Source organism: Microcaecilia unicolor, chromosome 2 (genome assembly GCF_901765095.1).
Source record: "Microcaecilia unicolor chromosome 2, aMicUni1.1, whole genome shotgun sequence".
NCBI classification, from domain to species: Eukaryota; Metazoa; Chordata; class Amphibia; order Gymnophiona; family Siphonopidae; genus Microcaecilia; species Microcaecilia unicolor.
The window spans coordinates 73,411,573-73,436,251 of record NC_044032.1 but is presented as its reverse complement, the minus strand read 5'-3'; the positions used below and the strand labels follow the sequence as shown (position 1 = coordinate 73,436,251).

Genomic DNA, 24,679 nt, shown 5'->3' with positions numbered 1-24,679 from the left:
TTCACACCAATGTATATTTTTCAATTTCTGCTGTCCAAAAATTACAATTCAAATTAAAGCAGGCATTTGTTTCACTGATCCACCCTTATAGGGCCAATGTAATAAGCCTACTTAAATACTTCATATTCATTCTTCATAGGCAGCCGAAACACTACGCAAAAAAAAAAAGAAAAGAAATCCCACTGAAAACACTGCCCGCTGGAAGTCAGACCAGAAACGAGGACTTTGCTAACAAACCAAGCTGTTCTGCAAACAACTCTCATGGCATACCAGAAGCGCAGTGCAGCCGCCTTGCAGAAAGAGAGGTGGGCTCCTGAAATAGTGTAAAGAACTAATGGAAAGAAAATTATTAGGGAAGACCTAATTTCTCCTTCCATTACGTATCTTTCCACTATTCCACGACGAGTGAGCTTCCACGACGAGTGGGCTATCCCAAACCAAACCATAATGAGGGCGGGACTCCGGTCCTGCAACCCGTAGAACTGCAGCACCAAAGGTGGCCTCCTCCCACGCCATATCCACCCGATAGTGCATTGTGAAGGTGTGCTATGTAGCCCACGCCGTTGCCCTGCAAACATCAGATGGCGGCACAAACGAAGTATCAGCCCATGAGGCCGCCGTCCAGCGTTTTGAATGAGCCTGTAATACCGGCGGAGGCTGTTTGCTTGCCAGCAAATATGCCGTTTCCCACCATTTCCTGAAGCCAATGTGCTATCCAGACCTCAGAGGCCATAAGCCCTAATTTCTGCTTATCGAACAGAACAAATAATCTGTCTGACCTCCTGAAGTCATTTGTGACCTCCAAATACCACATGAGAACCCTGCAAATGTCCAACAGCCTCAAGGTTGCGAACTGCACACCCTTTTCCTCCTTTCGGAAGGATGGCAGCACCACTGACTAAGATGGAGAGCAGACACCACTTTTGGTAAGAACAAAGGCACCACCCTGATAAGACACCCCCACCTCTGTGAAATGCAGAAACGGGTCCCGGCATGACAGAGCCTGCAATTCTGACACCCGCCACACCAACGCAATCGTCACTAGGAACACTGTCTTCAAGTGAGATCTTTCAACGAAGCTTTATGGAGGGGCTCGAATGGCAGGTTCTGTAAAGTCTGAAGAACAAGGTCAAGATTCCAATCTGGACAGACAACCCGAAAAGGGGGACAAAGCTGACCCACTCCCTTCAGGAAGAGCACCACATCTGGATGCGCCAAGGAGGAATTCTGCAACCGACCTTGAAAACAGGCCAGCGCTGCCACTTGCACTTGAGAGGAACCCAGAGCCAATCCCTTGTGCACTCCCGCCTGAAGGAAGCTCAAAATGTGAGCAACCGAAACCAAGAAAGGATCCACACCTTGCAACACACACCAACCCTCAAACGTGCGCCACACCTGAGTATACGCAGAGCACATGGAATGTTTCCAAGCCTGAAGCAACACCACAATGACAGCATCTGAGTAGCCCTTCCTCCTCTCAGCCTAGCCCTTTCAATGGCCAAGCCGTAAGACCAAAGGAGGAGAGATCTTCCATTAGAACTGACCCCTGTTGAAGGAAACACTGCTCCTGACAAAACAGATTGAGAAGGTGAATGAGGTCTGTGTACCATGGCCTGCGTGGCCAGTCCAGAGACACCAAGACCACTCCACCAGATCGAGGAAAGTCTGGCTGAAGAAGTCAGCTTCCACATTCAGTGAGCCCACAATGCTTCTCCGCCCAAGTCATCAGCCAGCCGGCCTCCAAGGCTAGCTGCGAGTGCCCCCTCACTTGTTGATGTATGCCCACTGCCGTGGCATTGTCCGAGAACAGTCACATTGGTGACCCCACCAAAAGTGGTGCAAACTGGACCAGTGCCTTGTGTACCACACAGAGCCACCAGGTGTCTTCCAGGGAGAAATAGAACTCCGCGAGTCAGATTCTGTGGCACCAACCACCAGGTCATGCTCTTCCTGGCAGTCACTGTCCAAGGCAGCCAGATAGCATAATCCTGGGTCACAGTGGACCACCGATTAAGTAAAGAATGCTGCAGCAGATGCATCTGTGCCCTTGCCCAAGGCACTACTTCCACAGTCGCTATCATGGATCCCAGTACTTGAATGTAGTCCCAGGCATGCAGCCGAGCACACCGGAGCAGGGACCGTATCTGGCGCCTCAGCTTCTGCCGCTGGGAGGCTGTCAGAAACACCTGTTCCTGCTGCGTATTGAACAGTACCCCAAGGTACTCCAAGTGCTGAGACAGGACCAGCCGACTCTTGTCAAAATTTATCACCCAGCCCAACAAATGGAACAGGGAGATGACCTTGTTCGTCTCCTCCACACTGTCCTGGTAGGACGACGCTCTGATCAACCAGTTGTCCAAATACAGGTGCACCCACACCCCCTGCTGATGCAGAAAGGCCGCCACCATGACCAAAACCTTGGAGAAGGTTCTGGGCGCTGTGGCCAAGCCAAACGGCATGACCCTGAATTGAAAGTGATGGCCCAACACTGCATATCACAGGAACTTCTGATGTGGGGCCCAGATGAGAATATGCAAGTACGCCTCCTTGAGATTGAGAGTGGTAAGAAACTCACCTGTCCAAAAGGAGGGGATGACTGACTGCAGAGTCTCCATCCGAAAGTGAGAGACTTTTAAGCAGCAATTGAGTCCTTTGAAGTCCAGCATCAGACGCACTGAGCCTTCCTCTTTTGGGCACCGTGAAGTAGATGTAATACTGCCCCAGGCCCTGCTTGGCCAGGGGAAGGGGCACAATGGCCCTGAGAGCCAACAACCTGTCAATGGTGCTCCGAACCTGTGCCACCTTGATAGGTCCCCAAGAGGAGCGACTAGGTGGGAGAACTCCAACTTGTAACTGTCTTGGAGATTATCAACGACCCACTGATCTGAAGTAATCTTGGCCCACTCTCTATGAAACACCAGATGCGCCTTCCAACAGGAACAGGAGAGAGGGCCAAACTGGTATCATTGTGCCTGTCTGGAGGAGGACGACGAGCATCCTGCCTACCTCCCTGATTTCTTGTCGCCTCGAAAGGAATGCTGCAGAGATGAAAAGCACGCCCTCTGTCCGAACTGTGACCTGCCAGGCCTGTACTTCTGGCTATCCTGAAACTTGTTGTGTTGAGCCTGTTTCTTTACCTCACCAAGCTCCTTAACCTAATTGCTAAGGTCCTCGACAAACAGCTACTTGCCCCAAAAGGACAGCTTAACCAGGTGCGCCTTCAAAACCGCATCTGGCACCCAATGCCACAGCTGACAATGGGCAGCCGTCAATGACATGCCCTTTGCAAATGTCCACATGTTGTAGACCCCATCCGCCAAATAGGCCAACCCTGCTTCCAGCTGGGTGAAGTGACCCGACCCTTCAGCACCAGCACTTTGATGCCATTGCAGGCAGGCCCGCGTCACAAAGGAGATGCACACTGAAGACTGGTTGCCCAGTGCTACCCCCTCAAAGTCCCTGCTACAAGTTTGCTTGAGCTTCCTATCCTGGTGGTCCTTCAGAGCACTACCCCCCTCCACTGCTAGGGTCGTCTTTTTGGCTACTGCTGCAACCAAGGAATCCATCTTCGGAAGGCAGAGCTTGTCCTTCTCCTCTGCCACCAGTGGGTGCAAACTGCCCATGGCATAACCCACCTGAGAGCTCGTGTCAGGAAAGCTCCATCTGGCGGAGATAAAGTCCTGAAGGTCCAGATATATTGGGAAGCCTTGGCAAGGGCCTGAAGGCCCGCGCATGACCGTAGATGATTGCCCACTAGCTCATCAATCGAGAAAGAAGCCAGAGATTCTGAAGTGAGGGAACCTAACTCCTCCCCATGAAACAAACGGAGGACCTGTGGGTTGTCCCCCTCCCTTGAGGGAAGCTCAATCTCCTTCAAGGGTTACAGCAATGAAGAGTCCTCAGAAAACTGGGAAGCTACCTCCAAACTCGGAGAACTGAAAAACCAGGAATCCTCCCAGTCCCCAGAAAAGGCCACCTACAAGTTCAGTCCCACCAGATCATATGAAGGCCCCTGCTTCAATAGGTAGGCCTGATGGAGGAGCAAGACAAACTCGGGGGGGGGGGGGGGGAGAGAAGGGGGAAGGCATCTCCTGAGCTTGCACTGCCCCTGGAGGCCCCACGCTGGCACAAGCCTCTGGAGGAAGAGCCTCGTCTCACCCTCCATGGCAGACGAAGTTTCCACCAAAATGGCCACTGCCTCTGCGTCCTCTCAAGATGAACCATGCAGCTGAAGCCGGGAAGAACAGGCCACTGATGCAGGGACCTCCGGCAGTGCCTCTGGAACAGCCAACTCATCACTACTACTAATATTTATCATTTCTATAGTGCTACAAGGCATACGCAGCGCTGTACACCACACACAAAAAGACAGTCTCTGCTCAAAGAGCTTACAATCTAGATAATTCACCAAGTCTCTGCTTCAGCATATCGAGCGGAATCCAACCTGCAATCCAGGCAGTGGCCAGAAGCAGCCCTTCTGGTTCCACATTTAGAGCAGCGCTTTACCCCTTCTCCAGGAGCCGATATCCTGGCCCACAGACTGCAACCAAGCCCGCACCACCAGCGCACGTGTCACCCACTGCACATACTCTGCCACACCACTAATCACAAACGCCAACAGAGTGGACCGAAGAGGCTTTGGAAGGAAGAACGGCAGTAAGGAAGAGCTCCCAGCCAATCAGCCTTGAGCACTCTTGAGTAACATAGTAACATAGTAGATGACGGCAGAAAAAGACTTGCACGGTCCACCCAGTCTGCCCAACAAGATAACTCACATGTGCCATTTTTTGTGTATACCTTACCTTGATTTGTACCTGTCTTTTTCAGGGCACAGACCGTAAAAGTCTGCCCAGCACTATCCCCCCCTCCCAACCACCCGCCCCGCCACCGGCTCTAGCACAGACTGTATAAGTCTGCCCAGTACTATCCCCACTTCCCAAACACCAGCCCTGCCTCCCATCGCTGGCTAAGCTTCTGGGGATCCCTTCCTTCTGAGGAGGATTCCTTTATGTTTATCCCACGCATGTTTGAATTCCGTTACCGTTTTCCTCTCCACCAACTCCCACGGGAGGGCATTCCAAGCATCCACCACTCTCTCCGTGAAAAAATACTTCCTGACATTTTTCTTGAGTCTGCCCCCCTTCAATCTCATTTCATGTCCTCTCGTTCTACCGCCTTCCCCTCTCCGGAAAAGGTTCGTTTGCAGATTAATACCTTTCAAATATTTGAACTTCTGTATCATATCACCATGTTTCTCCTTTCCTCCAGGGTGTGTGTATATATATACATATATATATATATGTTCAGGTCAACAAGTCTCTCCTCATACGTCTTGTAACGCAAATCCCATACCATTCTCGTAGCTTTTCTTTGCACCGCTTCCATTTTTTTAACATCCTTCACAAGATATGGCCTCCAAAACTGAACACAGTATTCCAGGTGGGGCCTCACCAACGTCTTATACAGGGGTATTAAAACCTCTTTTCTTCTGCTGGTCACACCTCTCTCTATACAGCCTAGCAATCTTCTAGCTACGGCCACCGCCTTGTCACACTGTTTCGTCGCCTTCAGGTCCTCAGATACTATCACCCCAAGATCCCTCTCCTCGTCCGTACCTATCAGACTCTCACCGCCTAACACATACGTCTCCCGTGGATTTCTACTCCCTAAATGCATCACTTTGCATTTCTTCACATTAAATTTTAATTGCCGAACGTTAGACCATTCTTCTAGCTTCCGCAGATCTTTTTTCATGCTTTCCACTCCCTCCGGGGTGTCCACTCTGTTGCAAATCTTAGTGTCATTCGCAAAAAGGCAAACTTTACCTTGTAAGCCTTCTGCAATATCACTCACAAATATATTGAAGAGAATCGGCCCCAGCACTGATCCCTGAGGCACTCCACTACTCACCTTTCTCTCCTCCAAGCGAACTCCATTTACCACCACCCTCTGGCGTCTGCCCGTCAACCAGTTCCTAATCCAGTTCACCACTTCAGGTCCTATCTTCAGCCCTTCTAGTTTATTCAAGAGCCTCCTGTTGGGAATCGTGTCAAAAGCTTTGCTGAAATCTAAGTAGATTACGTACATAGCACGTCCTTGATTTAATTCTCCGGTCAACCAGTCAAAGAATTCAATGAGATTCGTTTGGCACGATTTCCCTTTGGTAAAACCATGTTGTCTCAGATCTTGCAACTTATTTGCTTCCAGGAAATTCACTATCCTTTCCTTCAGCATCGCTTCCATTACTTTTCCAATAACTGAAGTGAGGCTTACCGGCCTGTAGTTTCCAGCTTCTTCCCTATCACCACTTTTGTGAAGAGGGACCACCTCCGCCGTTCTCCACGACCCCACTGGAGCACAGTGCTCACCTCAGGACAGGTATCAGGCTGAGAGCACACCATGCCCCACTTTGTCCAAAGAAGGTCCTAGGCAACTGTGTGGACCGCACTGCCCTCGTTTTTTTTTTTGGTGACCTTTTTTAAGGCTACTTAAATAAATTTTCAATACTTCACAACTCCCAATCAGGTTTCTGATCAAACCACAGCACCGAAACAGTACTAGTTACTCTCCTGACTAAATTTAAACAAACTATAGCAACAGGTAACAACATACTTCTTTTACAATTTGACATGTCCAGTGCCTTCGACATGGTTGATCATGAAATATTATTATACATCCTTGAATATTATGGAGTTGGAGGCAGCGTTCTTAAGTGGTTTAAAGGATTCCTCACCACAAGATCATATCAAGTGACAACAAACTCGACTATGTCAGCCCTATGGATACCTGAATGCGGAGTCCCTCAAGGATCTCACCTCTCGCCAACCCTCTTCAACTTAATGATGATACCCTTAGCCAGGTTATTATCCAACAAAAATCTTAATCCATACATATATGCAGATGACGTAACGATCTACATCCCTTTTAAACATGACTTAAAGGAAATTACAAATGACATCAACCAAAGCTTCCACATCATGAACTCATGGGCGGATGCGTTTCAGCTAAAACTCAACGCAGAAAAAACACAATGTCTTATACTCACCTCACAACACAATACAAACAAATTCACCACAATAAACACACCAAACCTGACCCTTCCTATTTCAAACTCCCTGAAAATTCTTGGAGTCACCATCGACCGAAACCTTACTCTTGAAAGTCATGTGAAAAACACAGCCAAAAAGATGTTTCACTCAATGTGGAAACTTAAAAGAGTAAGACCTTTTTTCCCAAGAACCATCTTCCGCAACCTGGTACAATCAATAGTGCTGAGCCACCTAGACTACTGCAACGCACTATACGCTGGGTGTAAAGAGCAAATCATCAAGAAACTTCAAACAGCCAAGAATACTGCAGCTAGATTCATATATGGGAAAACAAAATATGAAAGTGCAAAACCCCTAAGAGAAAAACTACACTGGCTTCCACTTAAAGAACCTATTACGTTCAAGATATGCACCCTCACTCACAAAATCATTCACGGAGATGCCCCAGCCTACATTCTAGACCTAGTAGATTTACCCCTCAGGAACGCTAAAAAATCATTCCGCACATTCCTGAACCTTCACTTCCCTAGCTGTAAAGGCCTAAAATACAAACAAACGCACGCGTCAAGTTTTTCCTACCTGAGCACGCAGCAATGGAATGAGTGGAGGAGTGGCCTAGTGGTTAGGGTGGTGGACTTTGGTCCTGGGGAACTGAGTTCGATTCCCGGCACAGGCAGCTCCTTGTGACTCTGGGCAAGTCACTTAACCCTCCATTGCCCGCCGCATTGAGCCTGCCATGAGTGGGAAAGCGCGGGGTACAAATGTAACAAAAATAAAAATGCACTACCGCTTAACCTTAAAACTATCCACAAACTAACCAACTTTCGTAAATCTCTAAAGACCTACCTCTTCAAAAAGGAATACCACAATAATCAAGAATCGTAAATGTAATAATCCTCCACCTGTAGACCTATATGTACCTACATGTGGAACTGCTTACCACTTATATTCGTTTGCTTAATCTTATCATGCTTATCCTGGCATGCTTTGTAATACAAACTAGTATTTAATTTGTTAATCTTATCATGCTCAATCTCTTTGCTATGTAATACAAACTGGCACCAAATCTGTTAAGGCGAAAGCCATAACGATACACTGTAAGCCACATTGAGCCTGCAAAAAGGTGGGAACATGTGGGATACAAATGCAATAAATAAATAAATAAATACAATTTATTTTTATGCTTCTGCTGTTAAACAGGGTCCTAGAAGAAAATGGGCAGGCAGAGCACTCCTGAACTGATCAAGTTGAGTGACAGGGACCTGGCACCACCAGGTATGACACCCACATCCAGGCAAACTGAAACCTGACTGGGAACCAATCACCAGCTAGACCCCAGGACCAGGCCTCAGGACACGAAACAGAAAGTCACATCTATCCACTTGCTGGAGATAGAAAATACTACTACTAATCATTTCTGTAGCGCTACTAGATGTACACAACGTTGTACATATTATACGCAGGTACTTTCTCTGTCTCTAGAGGGCTCACAATCTAAGTTTTTGAACCTGTGGAGTGGTCTAATGGTTAGTGCAGGGGGCTTTGATCCTGGCAACCTGGGTTTGACTCTCACTGAAGCGCCTTTCAACTTTGGGTAAGTCACTTAACCCTTCACTACCCCAGGCATAAAAACTTAGAAAATACTGAGGGGCCGAGCTAGGGGTCTCTTTTCTATTTGCTTTATTTTTGGTCATATGCTAATGTTAGCCTTAGGGGCCCTTTTACTAAGCCGTTGCAGGTACCTACGCAAACCCAAAGCGCGTCAATTTTGAGTTACCGCCCTGCTACCAAGTGGCCCTTGCGGTAATTTCATTTTTGACGCGCGTCCGCTACGCATACCACAAAATAAATTTTATTTTCTGGTGCATGGCAGAAACCGGGTGGTAATAGTCATTCTATGTGCGCAGATGATTATGGCACGGTTACCGCATGAGACCTTACCGCTAAGTCACTGGCTGGCAGTAAGGTCTCAGACCCAAAATGGACGTGTGCCAATTTTTATTTTGCTGCAAGTCCATCTTTGTCAAAAATTTTAAAAAGGACTTTTTTACAGGCACGCTGAAAAATGGATCTGCACCCAAAACATGAGCCTACACTAGTGCAGCCCATTTTTCGGTGCACCTTAGTAAAAGGGCCCCTTAGTGCACAGACATTAACAAAAATTACCATGGTAGCTCTTACTGCTTCCTATTTAGGGGATGTTAAGGGTTCCCACATTATAGACACGCTAACCTGTTAGTGTGGTGGTAATGAAGATGCATTAGTGCATCCATGTTCATTCTCTGCCCCTTACATGCCCCTATCAAAAAAAATACTTACCACATGTTTAGTGAGTGCAGATGCCAAAACTAACATGGAACGCTTTAGTGTATCCTGTGTTAGGCTATTTTTGCTGCATCAAGCATGTGTTAGTGCTTAACACAGCTTAGTAGAAGGGCCCCTTAAATAGAGGGGGTGGGGTGGGGAATCTGAGATTCAATTTCTTACATTATGTATGAACTCTAAGTGCCAGAAACGAAACTATTACACTCACTGGATGTTCAAATAATGGTTACATACTAACTGGACTGAAACACACTCCTGTAGAACTTAACAATTATTAATAATGCCCAAAAACAAAATAATTTGATCAGCACAAATAAAGGAAACTCGAGGTGAAAGGAGGAAAAGGCCTCAGAGTGTCACTAAAAGCACTTTAAAAACATGCTGTCCACTTCCAATCAATGGCACAAAAAAAATCTCCTTTGCCACTATTATTCCATTCTTATTTAAGTATTTACTTTCATTTGCCAATATTTCTTCCCAGAAATTTTTGCCAGTTGATTGGCACAAAGGAATAGCCAGGTAAGGGCAGGAGAGTACTACAGAGTAACATAACACTTTTTTGTAGCCCGCAATACCTCACAGTTCAATGCAGGTTCAATATAAAGAAGTTGGACAATCCAGGAATTACAATTAAAAATCAGTAGCACAACCAGATTTTAAAAAACCCAATATAATCAATTCCTACCATATTTTTGAAACAAGCATGTTTTACGTGACTGTCTAAAATTTACATAATCTGATACCTATAACGTCAATGAAGAAATGTCTCTCCTAACTTTCCCCTCTCCTTTTCCAAAGCTGCACTAGTGGCTGCCGGTGTGGTAATGCCAACACAGCCCATTCAAAGTGAATGGGCTGTTTCGGCATTGCTGCGTGACTTTGTAAAAGGTGGAGAGGGGTTGGCTGCCTTATAAGAAAACGATGAATCAATACACTTCCTTCCTACTTTACCGTTCATGGTAGGGAAGAAAACAAATTTACAGATCGAGGTGCCCGTGCTAAGTTTGACAAAACAAAAACACCGTATCAGATAAAAAGGTGCTATGTCAAAAGAGACCTTCTACATAAAACAAGAAAATGTAAATAAAATTCTAGCAGATACTGGCAACCACTGAAATTTAGAGATAAACTACAATATAATTGAGGAAAAGAATCCCGTATACCAGCAAGTAAACAAAAAGAAAAGATTCTCAAATAATCGATGTTGTAAGCAATAAAGGAATTTTTAACAATAAGGAGGAAAAAGCCTAAAGAAGCTCCCAGCTATAGGCTGGAAGAACGGGACTTCTTCATCATCAGCAAAAAACCTCCTTAATCTCAATAGCTAAAGTATTAGATATGGATTTATTCAAAACACCACCTTAAAATACTGTGTCCGGGTCAACCAGTCAAAAATATCTACTTCGTTCATGAACCGTCCGTTTATGAACAGAGTAGATATTTTTGACCGGTTAACCCTGAAGCAGCCTCTCTAAACGCTGGCCATTGCTGGTCATGGTTGGCTCAGTTTGAACAAGAAAAGGGAGACTCAGCAGCTAAGTATTTTAAGCTGGTGTTTTGAATAAATCCATGTCTAATACTTTAGCTATTGAGATTAAGGAGGTTTTTTGCTGATGATGAAGAAGTCCCGTTCTTCCAGCCTATAGCTGGGAGCTTCTTGAGGCTTTTGCCTCCTTATTATTAAAAATTCCTTTATTGCTTACAACATTGATTATTTGAGAATCTTTTTCTTGTTGTTAACCACTGAAATTTGGCATAACATGCTGAAAGTCGACCAGACTGTTTCAAAGAGAAGATCAGTCTCAGTGCTGTGTTCTGAATTGTCTGTAACTTTCTCAATAGTAACTGGGAACAGCTCAGATAAACAACATTGCAATAGTCCAAAGAACTAAGCAATAAAGCCTGAACTAACAACCAAAACTGATGTTCCCTAAAATATTTTCGAATACAGCATAATTTATGCATAAGGAAAAAAAGCTTTCTTTACCTGAAGCTCCATTGAGCCTGTTGAGTCCAAAAAACTCCCAAAATCCTCAGAGGAAAATAAACCTGTTGATGAATTACATATATGGTTCTATAGACTCCCTAGAGCCTATAATTAGCAAATACTTTGTTTTTGCTGTTTTCAGTTTTAACCTATGAACAGCCACCCAAGGTTCTACAGTACTGAAAATCATGTGTAACACAGGCAACTCAGCTGAAACTTCAGTCTGCACTGGGAGAAGGACAGTTTTATTGTCAGCTCAACTAAAATATACCACCCTTAATTTCTCCAGAGCAAACCCTAATGAATGTATATAAAGTTAAACAATATAGGGGATATAGGGGAATCTTGTGGAACCCCCACTTATACTGCTCCAACAACCTGACAAACTCACAGACATATTCTGTTAAGTTAACCGGGTGGTCAATAAAATCAGCATGTGCTGTGCCCATTCAAAAGGTCTCGGGGAGAACACTTGAGTTTGGAGCATGTGCAGTAGAGCATAAACGACATGCAGGAACTTAACAGTGAATGACCTGAAAGTGAGAATAACGCCCTGATTTGACATCCATTCATGGGTAGCCAACAAGAATACATAGTATAGGGAGGTAATTTTAGAAGGGCTATTCGTGTTTCAGATGTGCATAAACCAGCACTTTATGGTGTATCTTGCATAAATGTTAAGTCGCCATTTTACAAAGCTAGGAAATGCATGTCTCGAACCCAAGTGCCTGTAAACAGCAAAGGCACATGGTCTGGACATGTTTTAGCAAGGGACAAGAGCATAGCAAGTTAACAGACATTTATTACCCATTTCAGAAAAAGACTAAATATCACTTGTCAGGAGTTACACCTGCTAAAAGGCACATTTAGGTTTTGGCAAACCGCTCCTATCGAGCAGCACTCTATTGAAGGGATTAGGAGAGGTTGTCCTCCTAATCCCCCCTCGCCCCTATGGCTTTTTGTCCCTTCCAAAAGCCAAACTGGCATGGGATATCGGGTCTCTGTGACAGTGCAAGGAAAATACACAGATATATCTAAAATGGCACTTTTATGTTGCTTATCTACAACATAAACGCTATGTGCCAGCGCAAACACACATTTATGTGCTGGTTTTCAAATCATGGACATTCTCAATGTATTTTTTTTTCTTAATTGGATGTTTATGCCACCCACAGCCTGTGCATAAATGTCCATTTCTCCTGTATTTTAAAACAGCCTCTATCTGTCAGTAGATTCTGTTCTAAGATACTAGTGAAACTTGAGATGTCCTGATGTGGACATCTTAATTCCCATATCTATGTACTGTCTAAAATGAGGCTATAAAGGTCTAACCACTGCAAATTTAAACTGAAACCCCTCCCCCCTTAAACTGTGAAAAGATGCATACCATAACTAAAGAATTCATATTTCCAAAATTTCTCCATTGTAGCAAATGATGGTTTCCTTTTGAAGGCAAGAAGCATCTATATTATTTTTTCTGAATGAGGAACCTCTTTCAATATAAATATAAATAAAATCAGAACAGTTTCTTTACCTTACTATTGCCTTTAAAATCTTCTTGATCAAAATCAAAATGACGACAAAGTGCTCCAACAGTAAAAAGAGATCGGAGGAGTGCTGGTTTATTGGCAGTAAGTACAGTACTATTTGGGTCTTCTTGGTGTTGACTTTTTAACTTTGTAAGAGCACCTAAAATGTGACAAAAGGATTAACTGAACTTAGTGTTTCTGTATGAATTATATATAATGTGTATGTATGTGTATGCATGTGCATACATACAAACATACACACAAAATAATTTATTAATGTCAGTGAACATATGTGACATTTCACTTACCATAATATCTATTAAAACATGCCCAGACAAATTTATAATTTTGGGTAACCTTGTTTACAACAGCCCCAAGACAGCTGACACAATGCTGTACTACCTGTAAACAAGGTAACAAATTCATTATTATTATTTATACAATGTAAAAGTTAAAATCAATCATTCTGAAAATAAAGAATTAAAAATTCACAAGGACACTCTATATAGGTTAGTATATAAAAAAGCCTCATATTTGCAAAATTAAGAACCACTACACTTGCTAAAATTAAATACTTATTTTAACCTAAAGCTAAATTACTCATAACGAGGGCCATTTACTAAGTGTGTGTTAAGGTCATTAATGCACATAATTTATGGTAGGGTCCATTTTATGAAATGGGTTCTGTGGAGGCAATTCTATAACAGGATGCCAAAACCTATGCACCATAATTTCAGGTGTGGTAAACCTATTCTGTAAGTGTTCTTACAGAATACCAGCATAAAATGGCACTGATGTGCTTAAATCTAAGTGTGCACATTTAAGCCAGTTCTATGGCTGGTATAAATAGGCACCTCTTATTCTGTATGCAGCCCGTGTAAAAGCTGGCCACACCTCTGACATGCCCATACTCCTCTGTGAACGTCCCCTTTACATTTATGTGCCAAGCCATTTTCGCATATAATTATAGATTATCTGTATATTATTTGGTGTAAACTGCTCAGATAGATTTGATGGGCGGTATATGAAGTAATAAAGAAGCTTGAAACTTGAATAGCAGTTAGGCACATAACTGCCATTTACACATATAAGTGTACAAACTACCCACATGCAGTGGCGTAGCCAGACAGCCAATTTTGGGTGGGCCTGAGCACAAAGAGGGTGGGCACAAAATTTTCTCTCTCCCCCCTCTCCCCAAAATTGGCTGTCTGGCTACCCACTGCCCCGAAACCCCCCCCCCCCAAGCCACCGCTGCAGGTTTCTCCGGCACCACCTACTGGCACCCAATGGGTTTCCCCTCCCTCCGTCGGGCAGCGCCAGCCTAACTGTACAACAAAGCTGCACGGCACCGGGTCCATCAGCATGCTGCCGCTAGCTCCTACCTTGTCATCTTTCGGCAGAGGTGTTAGTTCTGCTGCTAAATCTGCAGTGGATCCATGCGGTGCCAGGGCTGTCTCTCTGTATGCTGCTGCAACTGCTTCCTCTGCGCTAGCCCCGCCTCACCTCCGATACTCTTTCTGAAGAGGCGGGGCTAGCACTGAGGAAGCAGTCGCAGCAGCGTACAGAGAGACAGCCCTGGCACCGCGTGGATCTGCTGCAGATTTAGCAGCAGAACTAACACCTCTGCCGAAAGATGACAAGGTAGGAGCTAGCGGCAGCATGCTGACGGACCCGGTGCCGTGCAGCTTTGTTGTACAGTTAGGCTGGTGCGTACTGCCCGATGGAGGGAGGGGAAAGAAGGCCCATTGGGTGCTCCGTTGCTGGGTGGGCCTGAGCCCAAATTGTGTGGGCCCAGGCCCTCCCGTGGCTACGCCCCTGCCCACATGAATTATAGTATTCTAAACATATACATGCAAATTGTGCTTAAATATAGATGATCTGTTACAGCATGAGGAGAATGTGCTTTAACAGTGGTAGCATAAACTGTGAGTAAAATAATGTCCTAAATTATTCCATTAGCATGTAGAACAAGACAATATTTTCTTATTTTAGGTTTCTAAAACCTCCTCCACAGCCACTTTCACAATGTCGATGCTCATTTCTCTTATAACTAGTAAAAAAGGCACGGTTCTCAAACAAATGAAATGGGCGCTAGCAAGGTTATCATCTAATGGCGAGTATATTTTTAAGGGAACTGTTAGGAGAAATGTGCTGTGATGTTAAGGAATAATTGGGAAGGGTGTATAATGAGAAATATGGTCCAGGGGTATGAGATGCGGATGTGCTCTGTATGGGGCTGAGCGATGCTCCGACACCTCTGCTTTGCTGCTAATATACTGGGGGGGGGGGGGGGGGGGGCCTGAAAGAAAGAGAGAGAGAGAGTGTGTGTGTGTGTGTGAAAGAGAGAGACAGAAAGAGTGTGTGTGTGTGAAAGACAGAGACAGAAAGAGTGTGTGTGTGTGAAAGAGAGAGGTTTGCGGGTGTCCTCTGTATGGGGCTGAGCGATGTTCCGACGCCTCTGCTTTGCTGCTAATATGCTGTTGGGGGGGGGGGGGGGTGGCTAATAGAGACAGTGTGTGTGTGAGATAGAGATAGAGAGTGTGTGTGTGTGTGTGTGTGAAAGAGAGAGGTTTGCGGGTGTCCTCTGTATGGGGCTGAGTGATGTTCCGATGTCTCTGCTTTGCTGCTAATATGCTGTTGGGGGGTGGGGTGTTGGCTAATAGAGACAGAGTGTGTGAGAGAGAGAGAGAGAGAGGTTTGCAGTTTCCTCTGTATGGGGCTGAGCGATGCTCCGATGCCTCAGCTTTGCTGCTAATATGCTGTTTGGGGGGGGGGAGTTGGCTGAGAGTGTGTGTGTGTGTCAGACAGAGACAGAGTGTGTGTGTGTGTGTGTAAGAGAGGTTTGCGATTGTCCTCTGTATGGGTTTGAGCGATGCTCCGACGCCTCTGCTTTGCTGCTAATATGCTGTGTGTGTGGGGAGGGTTGAGAGAGAGAGAGAGAGAGAGAGTGTGTGTGTGAGAGAGACAGAGAGAGTGTGTATGTGTGAGAGACAAAGAGAGAGTGTGTGTGTGAAAGAGAGAGACAGAGAGAGAGTGTGTGTGCTCTGTATGGTGCTGAGTGATGCTCCAACGCATCTGCTTTGCTGCTTATATGCTTTTGGGGGGGGGGGGGGACTTTGGCTGAGAGAGATTGTGTGTGAGAGAGAGAGAGAGTGTGTGTGTGTGTGAAAGAGAGTGGTTTGTGGGTGTCCTCTGTATGGGGCTAAGCAATGTTCTGACGCCTCTGCTTTGCTGCTAATATGCTGTGTGTGTGTGGGGGGGGGGGGGGGGGGGTGTTTGGTTCAGAGAGAGAGAGAGTGTGTGTGAATGAGAGAGGTTTGTGGGTTTCCTCTGTATGGGGCTGAGCGATGCTCCGATGTCTCAGCTTTGCTGCTAATATGCTGTGTGTGTGGGTGGGGGGTTGGCTGAGAGAGCGTGTGTGTAGGGAGGAGGGGGGTTGGCTGAGAGAGAGAGAGAGAGTGTGTGTGTGTGTGTGTGTGTGTCAGAGAGAGAGTTTGTGTGAGAGAGTTTTGCGCTTTAACTTCGCAGCACTCTCCCCGCTGCTCTCCCTGCATCTCCCAGCTCAACTCCGCGTACGTCATGCTAACGGGAGCCCACGCTCTTTCCCTACTCACCAACGTGACGTATGCAAGCTCTGCCTGCCAGCCAGCTCGTGTGCTCCCCAGCGCCGTCGACCCCATGTGCTGATGGGGTGGCTGGCGCTGCTCAGGACTGACTTACGAATCATCTTTGTTTGTTCTGGAGCGCCTGCGACTGAGAGGGGGGGGGGGGGGGTTTGTGGGGGGCTGCGACTATGAGGGGGGGTTGCGGTGGCAGTGACCTCGTGGGAATGTGGTTTCGTTTGGCTTAGAGAGAGAGAGAGAGGGGGTTCGTTACAGGCCCTGCCCTCTGACATCATGACGTTTTGACGCGAGGGTGGGGCCTGTTACAAACCCAGGCAGCCACAGAACTTTGAAGGAGCGGCTCCTCGAGTGCAACGTCTCTGCCCTCTCGTCGTCGCGCGCTTCCCGCCTCCCTGCTAGCTCCCTGCTAGGAGTAGTACTATCTCCTGACGTCAGACAAGCAGGGTTCTAGTGTGTGCCAGTGACATCAGGAGAGGTTACGATCCCAGTGAGACACATTTGAACATTGAAGGAGCAAATTATTATATTAGATGGTCATTTGAGATTTACACTAGTAGAATGCCACCGTATACAGAGAGTGATTTTAAAAAGCTGTGCCTAGTTCAACACATTTTCAAGTGCCTTTTTTATAGTCAAGTACATGCCTACTTGGCTGGTGAAAATGCTTTTTCTGCACATATGCGATTAGTTAAAGTATTTTATAATCTACATGTGTTAAGTGCAGACTCTGACCAAACTTTACCCCTCTGTATATCCACTGGACTCATATAGAATACACCAGGCCCCTGGAGACAGACCTTACCCACGCTGACTACTGCAATAGCATTTTCATTGGCTGTAAGACCCAAATTATGAAAAAACTCCAGACTGCCCAAAACACGGCAGCCAGATTCATCTTTGGAAAACCACGATTTGAAAGTGCAACACCTCTCCGTGAAAAATTCCACTGGCTTCCTATTAAAGAACGAATGCACTTCAAAGTACTAACACTGATTCACAAGATTATCTACGGCGAATCTCCAAGCTACATGACCAACCTGATTGACCTACCTGCTAGAAACGGATCAAAATCATCTCGAACATATCTCAACCTACACCTTCCCAACTGCAAAGGTCTCAAGTACAAAACCTACTACGCATCCAACTTCTCCGTAATAGGCAGCCAACTCTGGAATGCTCTACCCAGACCCATTCGAATAATCAGTGAACATCTACCCTTCTGGAAACTACTAAAAACTTGCCTCTTCAAACGTCTACCCAAATGACCCGACTTAATCTATGAGCCCACCCCTCCCCCTACCTACCCCCAACCCTACCCCTCCCCCCACTTCTACCTCCACCTATCCCAACAACCTATTCTCAAACTATTCTAAGCTAACACATCATACATCTCTATTCTGCAAATGTGTTCTCTCTAACATACTTTGTATTACGCACTATGTAATACGCACATTGTATTACGCACCATGTATTTTACTTTGTATTACGCACTATGCAAGCCGCACTGACCCTGCTTTTGAATGGGAACGAGCGGGGTATAAATGCAATAAATAAATAAATTGTATCCATATCTCAAAAATCAATAAAGGAGACACTCCCTTACCAGTGCCTGGAAGGCAGGTCCATCTTCCATTACTTCAAAAGGGTCAGAGTAGAGCAGGGACTCTGGAATCTCCAGTTTGAAGATGGAATGTACACTGTTGTATTCTGCTACACTAATGCGCATTAACGAATGTGTGTTCTAAAGATATCCCCCCCAAATTTCCTTGCATTTGGGGGGTTCATTGAGAAACAAAATTAAATGACAAGCTGATTTTATTCTATTTTATTTTTTTTAATTACACGAACATTCATATCAAGGATAAGTGCAACTGCTCACAAGTTTCAAGCTTATACTAATTACTCCTTTTGCATACATCCAGGATGTGCACACATATTTTTCTTATTTAGCTTAATACTAAGGGTGTAGAGATTTGCAAGCAGACTGTGAATAAATCAAACCAATTTCCCTGCAGCAGGGAGAGTAGATAATGAGATATTGTCAGCTCTTGCTTATGCAATTGTAAACAAGACAATTTACTGACTTAAGGATCGGAATGGAAATGGCCCTGTAGGCATTTGCTTTTCAGGTGAAGTTAGAGGTTTGTCTCAGATAAGTGTGTCTCCAGTCTGAAATCAGTACAGTAGGCTTCAACTTAAGCAGCAATCTAATTAGTAAGAGCTAGATTGTGGGTTAAAGGGTCAGGAATATTTGAGCTACTCTAACAATAAGGCAATAATTGTGAACACCTAGATGACCCTTAATCAGTGACAAGATGAGGACCTAGGCTAGCAAGCGTCAGTGGTTTGTTGTCTTCTTTGGAGTGACTCCTAAAAGACCATTTGTTTAAATTGAAAACGTTCTTTAATGAAACCCGTGCAAGGTAGATTTTCAAAATGTTTATACAGCTAGCTCTGGAAAATAGCTGCATAATCTGAATTAAACAATAACACTTAAATACATATTTTCATGCTAGTCACTATTTTATAAGTGACCCCACACATGTATAAATTACCAAATTATCAGCATTTATGCATGTTCTTAGTGCCTAAAACTAGGCAGTAGGTTATAAAATAACCTCCACAGAACAGTAATTACTTTTTAAACTGGTGATTTAATTCTCTTGCTTCAGCCATTGTCATAAGCAATCATATCACCAGTGTGATTTGCACAGGCCATTAAGTATCCCTAACTGCACTGCTTCACAACCCTCTCCTGGAAGCATTATCTAGCCAGTCAGATTTTCAGGATTAGCACAAATTATATGAGACAGATTTTCATATATTTGAGACCCATTGTATGCTATCTCATGCATATTCATTGTGCTAATCCTGAAAATTGGCTAGGTGTGTCTCCAGGAGAGGGATGAGAAACACTATCTTTCAGTACTGGTTCTTAATATATAGCCGAAAGACCAAGAACTAAACATGCTCAGTTTACAGTCCAGAACCTATAACAGGAACATTGCAAAAATGAGGCCAAGAAAAAAATAAGAGTAAGACAGATTGCACAATGCCTGCAGAGAAGCAAAACAGGATATCAATAAATCATACCGTCATTCCATGTTTGATGATCAGTTTCATGAGGTCTTCCTCAATAGTGGCAAGAAAGGTCTCACTTGGGTGTTCCATCAATGGTACAACTAGTTCTAAGATTTTTGCCACATTGCAGATCACCATGAAATCATTTTGTGTCTGTCACAACAAGGAAAACTATTATTATTATTTCCATCTTTCTCAAATCTAAAAGTAAGATTAACTAAAGTATTTGAAAGAAATCATACATGCACTGTATTCTAATGAAGAATGAGGTAGGATGTAGCTTAATGGAGAGTGACAAATCTAGTAAATGAGTATGCTCCTAGTTTATCAGAAGAGATGTAGACATCAAAAAGTAATAGCATAATGCAGCACTTATACAAATTCCCCAAAACATGCTCATTTGAAAAGCAAGTGCCTTTATAAAATAGGCTCCTAGAATAAAGTATTGCTGTACAACCAGATATTTTCCATAAATAACAGGATTGATCAGGCACACATTTGTTGATGTCATCAGATGTGATGGGATGAACAACTCTTGCATACTTCAGAATTCAGTGTGATGTTCTGAGTATGCAAGACCCTTTCCACACATAGTGGTCTTCTCTCCTGCTCAGTCAGTGGCGTACCAAGGGGGGGGCGGTGGGGGCGGTCCGCCCTGGGTGCCAGTGGGTGGGGGGTGCTCCGCTCCCGCCGCCTCCTGTGGCCGTTCCCGCGGCGCCGCACATTTAAAAAAGCGGCGAAGCAGCGTAGCAGGCAGCGCCTCGTGCCCTGCTTGTAAAAAAAAAAAATCAAATCTCCTCTCCTCCTCGTCTTGACGTCGACTCGGGCCTTCCAATTGGAAGGCCCGAGTCGACGTCAAGACGTCAAGACGAGGAGAAGGAAAGAGATTTGATTTTTTTTTTTTACAAGCAGGGCACGAGGCGCTGCCTGCGACGCTGCTTCGCCGGTTTTAACGGGACTGAGGTGGGGAAAGAGAGGGGCGAAAGGGACTCGGTGGGGTGTTCAGAGGGGAGAAGGGGACTGGGGTGGGGGGTCTCAGACAGGGGAGGGGAGAAGGGAAACTGGGGTGGGGGTGTTCAGAGGGGAAAAGGGGAGGGGAGAAGGGGGACTGGGGTGGGGGGAGAAGGGGTCTGGGGTGGGGGTCTCAGACCGGGGGAAAGGGGAGGGGGAGAAGGGGACTGGGGTGGGGGTGTTCAGAGGGGAGAAGGGGACTGGGGGTGGGATCTCAGACAGCGGAGGGGAGAAGGGGACTGGGGTGGGGATCTCAGAGGGGAGAAGGGGACTGGGGTGGGGGTGTTCAGAGGGGAAAAGGGGAGGGGAGAAGGGGACTGGGGTGGGGGTGTTCAGAGGGGAGAAGGGGACTGGGGTGGGGATCTCAGAGGGGAGAAGGGGACTGGGGTGGGGTGTTCAGAGGGGAAAAGGGGAGGGGAGAAGGGGACTGGGGTGGGGATCTGAGACGGGAGGGGAGAAAGGGACTGGGGTGGGGATCTCAGAGGGGAGAAGGGAACTGGGGTGGGGGTGTTCAGAGGGGAAAGGGGAGGGGAGAAGGGGACTGGGGTGGGGGTCTCAGACGGGGGAAGGGGAGGGGAGAAGGGGACTGGGGTGGGGGTGTTCAGAGGGGAGAAGGGGACTGGGGTGGGGATCTCAGACAGCGGAGGGGAGAAGGGGACTGGGGTGGGGATCTCAGAGGGGAGAAGGGGACTGGGGTGGGGGTGTTCAGAGGGGAAATGGGAGGGGAGAAGGGGACTGGGTGGGGGTGTTCAGAGGGGAAAAGGGGAGGGGAGAAGGGGACTGGGTGGGGATCTCAGACAGGGGAGGGGAGAAAGGGACTGGGGTGGGGATCCAGAGGGGAGAGGGAAGGGGAGGGGAGAAGGGGACTGGGGTGGGGATCTCAGACGGGATCTCAGAGGGGAGAAGGGGACTGGGGTGGGGATCTCAGAGGGGAGAAGGGAAGGGGAGGGGAGAAGGGGACTGGGATGGGGCTGTTCAGAGGAGAGAAGGGGACTGGGGTGGGGGTCTCAGACAGGGGAGGGGAGAAGGGGGCTGTGGTGGGGGTCTCAGACAGGAGAAGGGGAGGGGAGAAGGGGACTGGGGTGGGGGTGTTCAGAGGGGAGAAGGGGGCTGGAACTGGGGGCTGAAAAAGGGGCAGAGAGAGAGAGAGAGAGGGGACAGATCCTAGATGGAAGGGGGACGCGAGAGGGAGGGCAGACCCTGGATGGATGGGAGAGGGAGGGCAAATGGTGGATTGAAGGGGCAGAGAGAAAGGGCAGGCAGTGGATGGAAGGGACGGCAGAGAGGGCAGACACTGGATGGCAGAGAGAGAGTGAAGACAGATGCTGGATGGAAGTACATAAGTACATAAGTAGTGCCATACTGGGAAAGACCAAAGGTCCATCTAGCCCAGCATCCTGTCACCGACAGTGGCCAATCCAGGTCAAGGGCACCTGGCACGCTCTCCAAACGTAAAAACATTCCAGACAAGTTATACCTAAAAATGCGGAATTTTTCCAAGTCCATTTAATAGCGGTCTATGGACTTGTCCTTTAGGAATCTATCTAACCCCTTTTTAAACTCCGTCAAGCTAACCGCCCGTACCACGTTCTCCGGCAACGAATTCCAGAGTCTAATTACACGTTGGGTGAAGAAAAATTTTCTCCGATTCGTTTTAAATTTACCACACTGTAGCTTCAACTCATGCCCTCTAGTCCTAGTATTTTTGGATAGCGTGAACAGTCGCTTCACATCCACCCGATCCATTCCACTCATTATTTTATACACTTCTATCATATCTCCCCTCAGCCGTCTCTTCTCCAAGCTGAAAAGCCCTAGCCTTCTCAGCCTCTCTTCATAGGAAAGTCGTCCCATCCCCACTATCATTTTCGTCGCCCTTCGCTGTACCTTTTCCAATTCTACTATATCTTTTATGAGATACGGAGACCAGTACTGAACACAATACTCCAGGTGCGGTCGCACCATGGAGCGATACAACGGCATTATAACATCCGCACACCTGGACTCCATACCCTTCCTAATAACACCCAACATTCTATTCGCTTTCCTAGCCGCAGCAGCACACTGAGCAGAAGGTTTCAGCGTATCATCGACGGCGACACCCAGATCCCTTTCTTGATCCGTAACTCCTAACGCGGAACCTTGCAAGACGTAGCTATAATTCGGGTTCCTCTTACCCACATGCATCACTTTGCACTTGTCAACATTGAACTTCATCTGCCACTTGCACGCCCATTCTCCCAGTCTCGCAAGGTCCTCCTGTAATCGTTCACATTCCTCCTGCGACTTGACGACCCTGAATAATTTTGTGTCATCGGCGAATTTAATTACCTCACTAGTTATTCCCATCTCTAGGTCATTTATAAATACATTAAAAAGCAACGGACCCAGCACAGACCCCTGCGGGACCCCACTAACTACCCTCCTCCACTGAGAATACTGGCCACGCAATCCTACTCTCTGCTTCCTATCTTTCAACCAGTTCTTAATCCATAATAATACCCTACCTCCGATTCCATGACTCTGCAATTTCTTCAGGAGTCTTTCGTGCGGCACTTTGTCAAACGCCTTCTGAAAATCCAGATATACAATATCAACCGGCTCCCCATTGTCCACATGTTTGCTTACCCCCTCAAAAAAAATGCATTAGATTGGTGAGGCAAGACTTCCCTTCACTAAATCCGTGCTGACTTTGTCTCATCAGTCCATGTTTTTGTATATGCTCTGCAATTTTATTCTTAATAATAGCCTCCACCATCTTGCCCGGCACCGACGTCAGACTCACCGGTCTATAATTTCCCGGATCTCCTCTGGAACCCTTCTTAAAAATCGGAGTAACATTGGCTACCCTCCAGTCTTCCGGTACTACACTCGATTTTAGGGACAGATTGCATATTTCTAACAGTAGCTCCGCAAGTTCATTTTTTAGTTCTATTAATACTCTGGGATGAATACCATCAGGTCCCGGTGATTTACTACTCTTCAGCTTGCTGAACTGACCCATTACATCCTCCAAGGTTACAGAGAATTTGTTTAGTTTCTCCGACTCCCCCGCTTCAAATATTCTTTCCGGCACCGGTGTCCCCCCCAAATCCTCCTCGGTGAAGACCGACGCAAAGAATTCATTTAATTTCTCCGCTACAGCTTTGTCCTCCTTGATCGCCCCTTTAACACCATTTTCGTCCAGCGGCCCAACCGACTCTTTGGCCGGTTTCCTGCTTTTAATGTATCTAAAAAAATTTTTACTATGTATTTTTGCTTCCAACGGTGAAAAGAAGATGAGGAAAGCAGAAACCAGAGACAACAAACTGTAAATAAAATATATATTTTTTTATTTTTTTTGCTTTAGGATAAAGTATTGTAGATGTGTTAAATGTTTATAATAGAACATGTAAATAAGGTAATCTTTTTATTGGACTAATTTTAATACATTTTGACTAACTTTCGGAGAACAAAACCCCCTTCCTCAGGTCAGAATAGGATACTGTAACAGCACTATACTGTACTGACCCGAGGACGGAGGTTTTGGCCTCTGAAAGCTAAATGTATTAGTCCAATAAAATGGTATTATTTTACTTTCTATATTTGTTTTATTTCTATTTGTTAATTTGTAAAGTGGTGATTGGTACTTGCTAGATTTTTTTTTCAAATTGACATCTGCTGTCTTTATATTTTGCACAGTACTAGGGGACAGTTTCTGTTTTTGTGGTGTTGCATTGTATGCAGAGTCTGGCATTGGGGGTTCAGTTTAATTTTTGTCTAAATAGAAAGTTTATGATTACTTATTCTATAGTGGATTAGGGTGTATCTGTGTTTGTGAAAAAGACATGGCTTTCGGTTGGCATTGACTGTGCAGGATCGACGATCTGTACTATTCTGTCTGGTTTCGTTTTACAATAGGTGAATTGATGTTCTAGTGCTCACTGTAGTGTTTAAGATGCTTTCCTTTTCCTTGTGTGACTCGTAGAAATGACTGCTTATGGTATGGTAGAATTGCTCTATAGGTCCTGAGTGTTTTGTATTCTCGGCATGCCTAGTACTGGATTTGGGGGGGGGGGGGGGGTGTTCAAAAAT

General features: G+C 45.8%; 1 protein-coding gene across 1 annotated transcript in view; it reads right to left on the bottom strand.

The window, feature by feature from the left end:
* Positions 1 to 24,679, bottom strand: part of NIPBL (NIPBL cohesin loading factor) — a 1,064,356-nt gene that overhangs the window by 120,081 nt on the left and 919,596 nt on the right. The window contains 3 exon segments of the mRNA XM_030191924.1: positions 12,896 to 13,050; positions 13,199 to 13,292; positions 19,607 to 19,747. Of these exon segments, the coding sequence (XP_030047784.1) occupies positions 12,896 to 13,050; positions 13,199 to 13,292; positions 19,607 to 19,747 (390 nt within the window).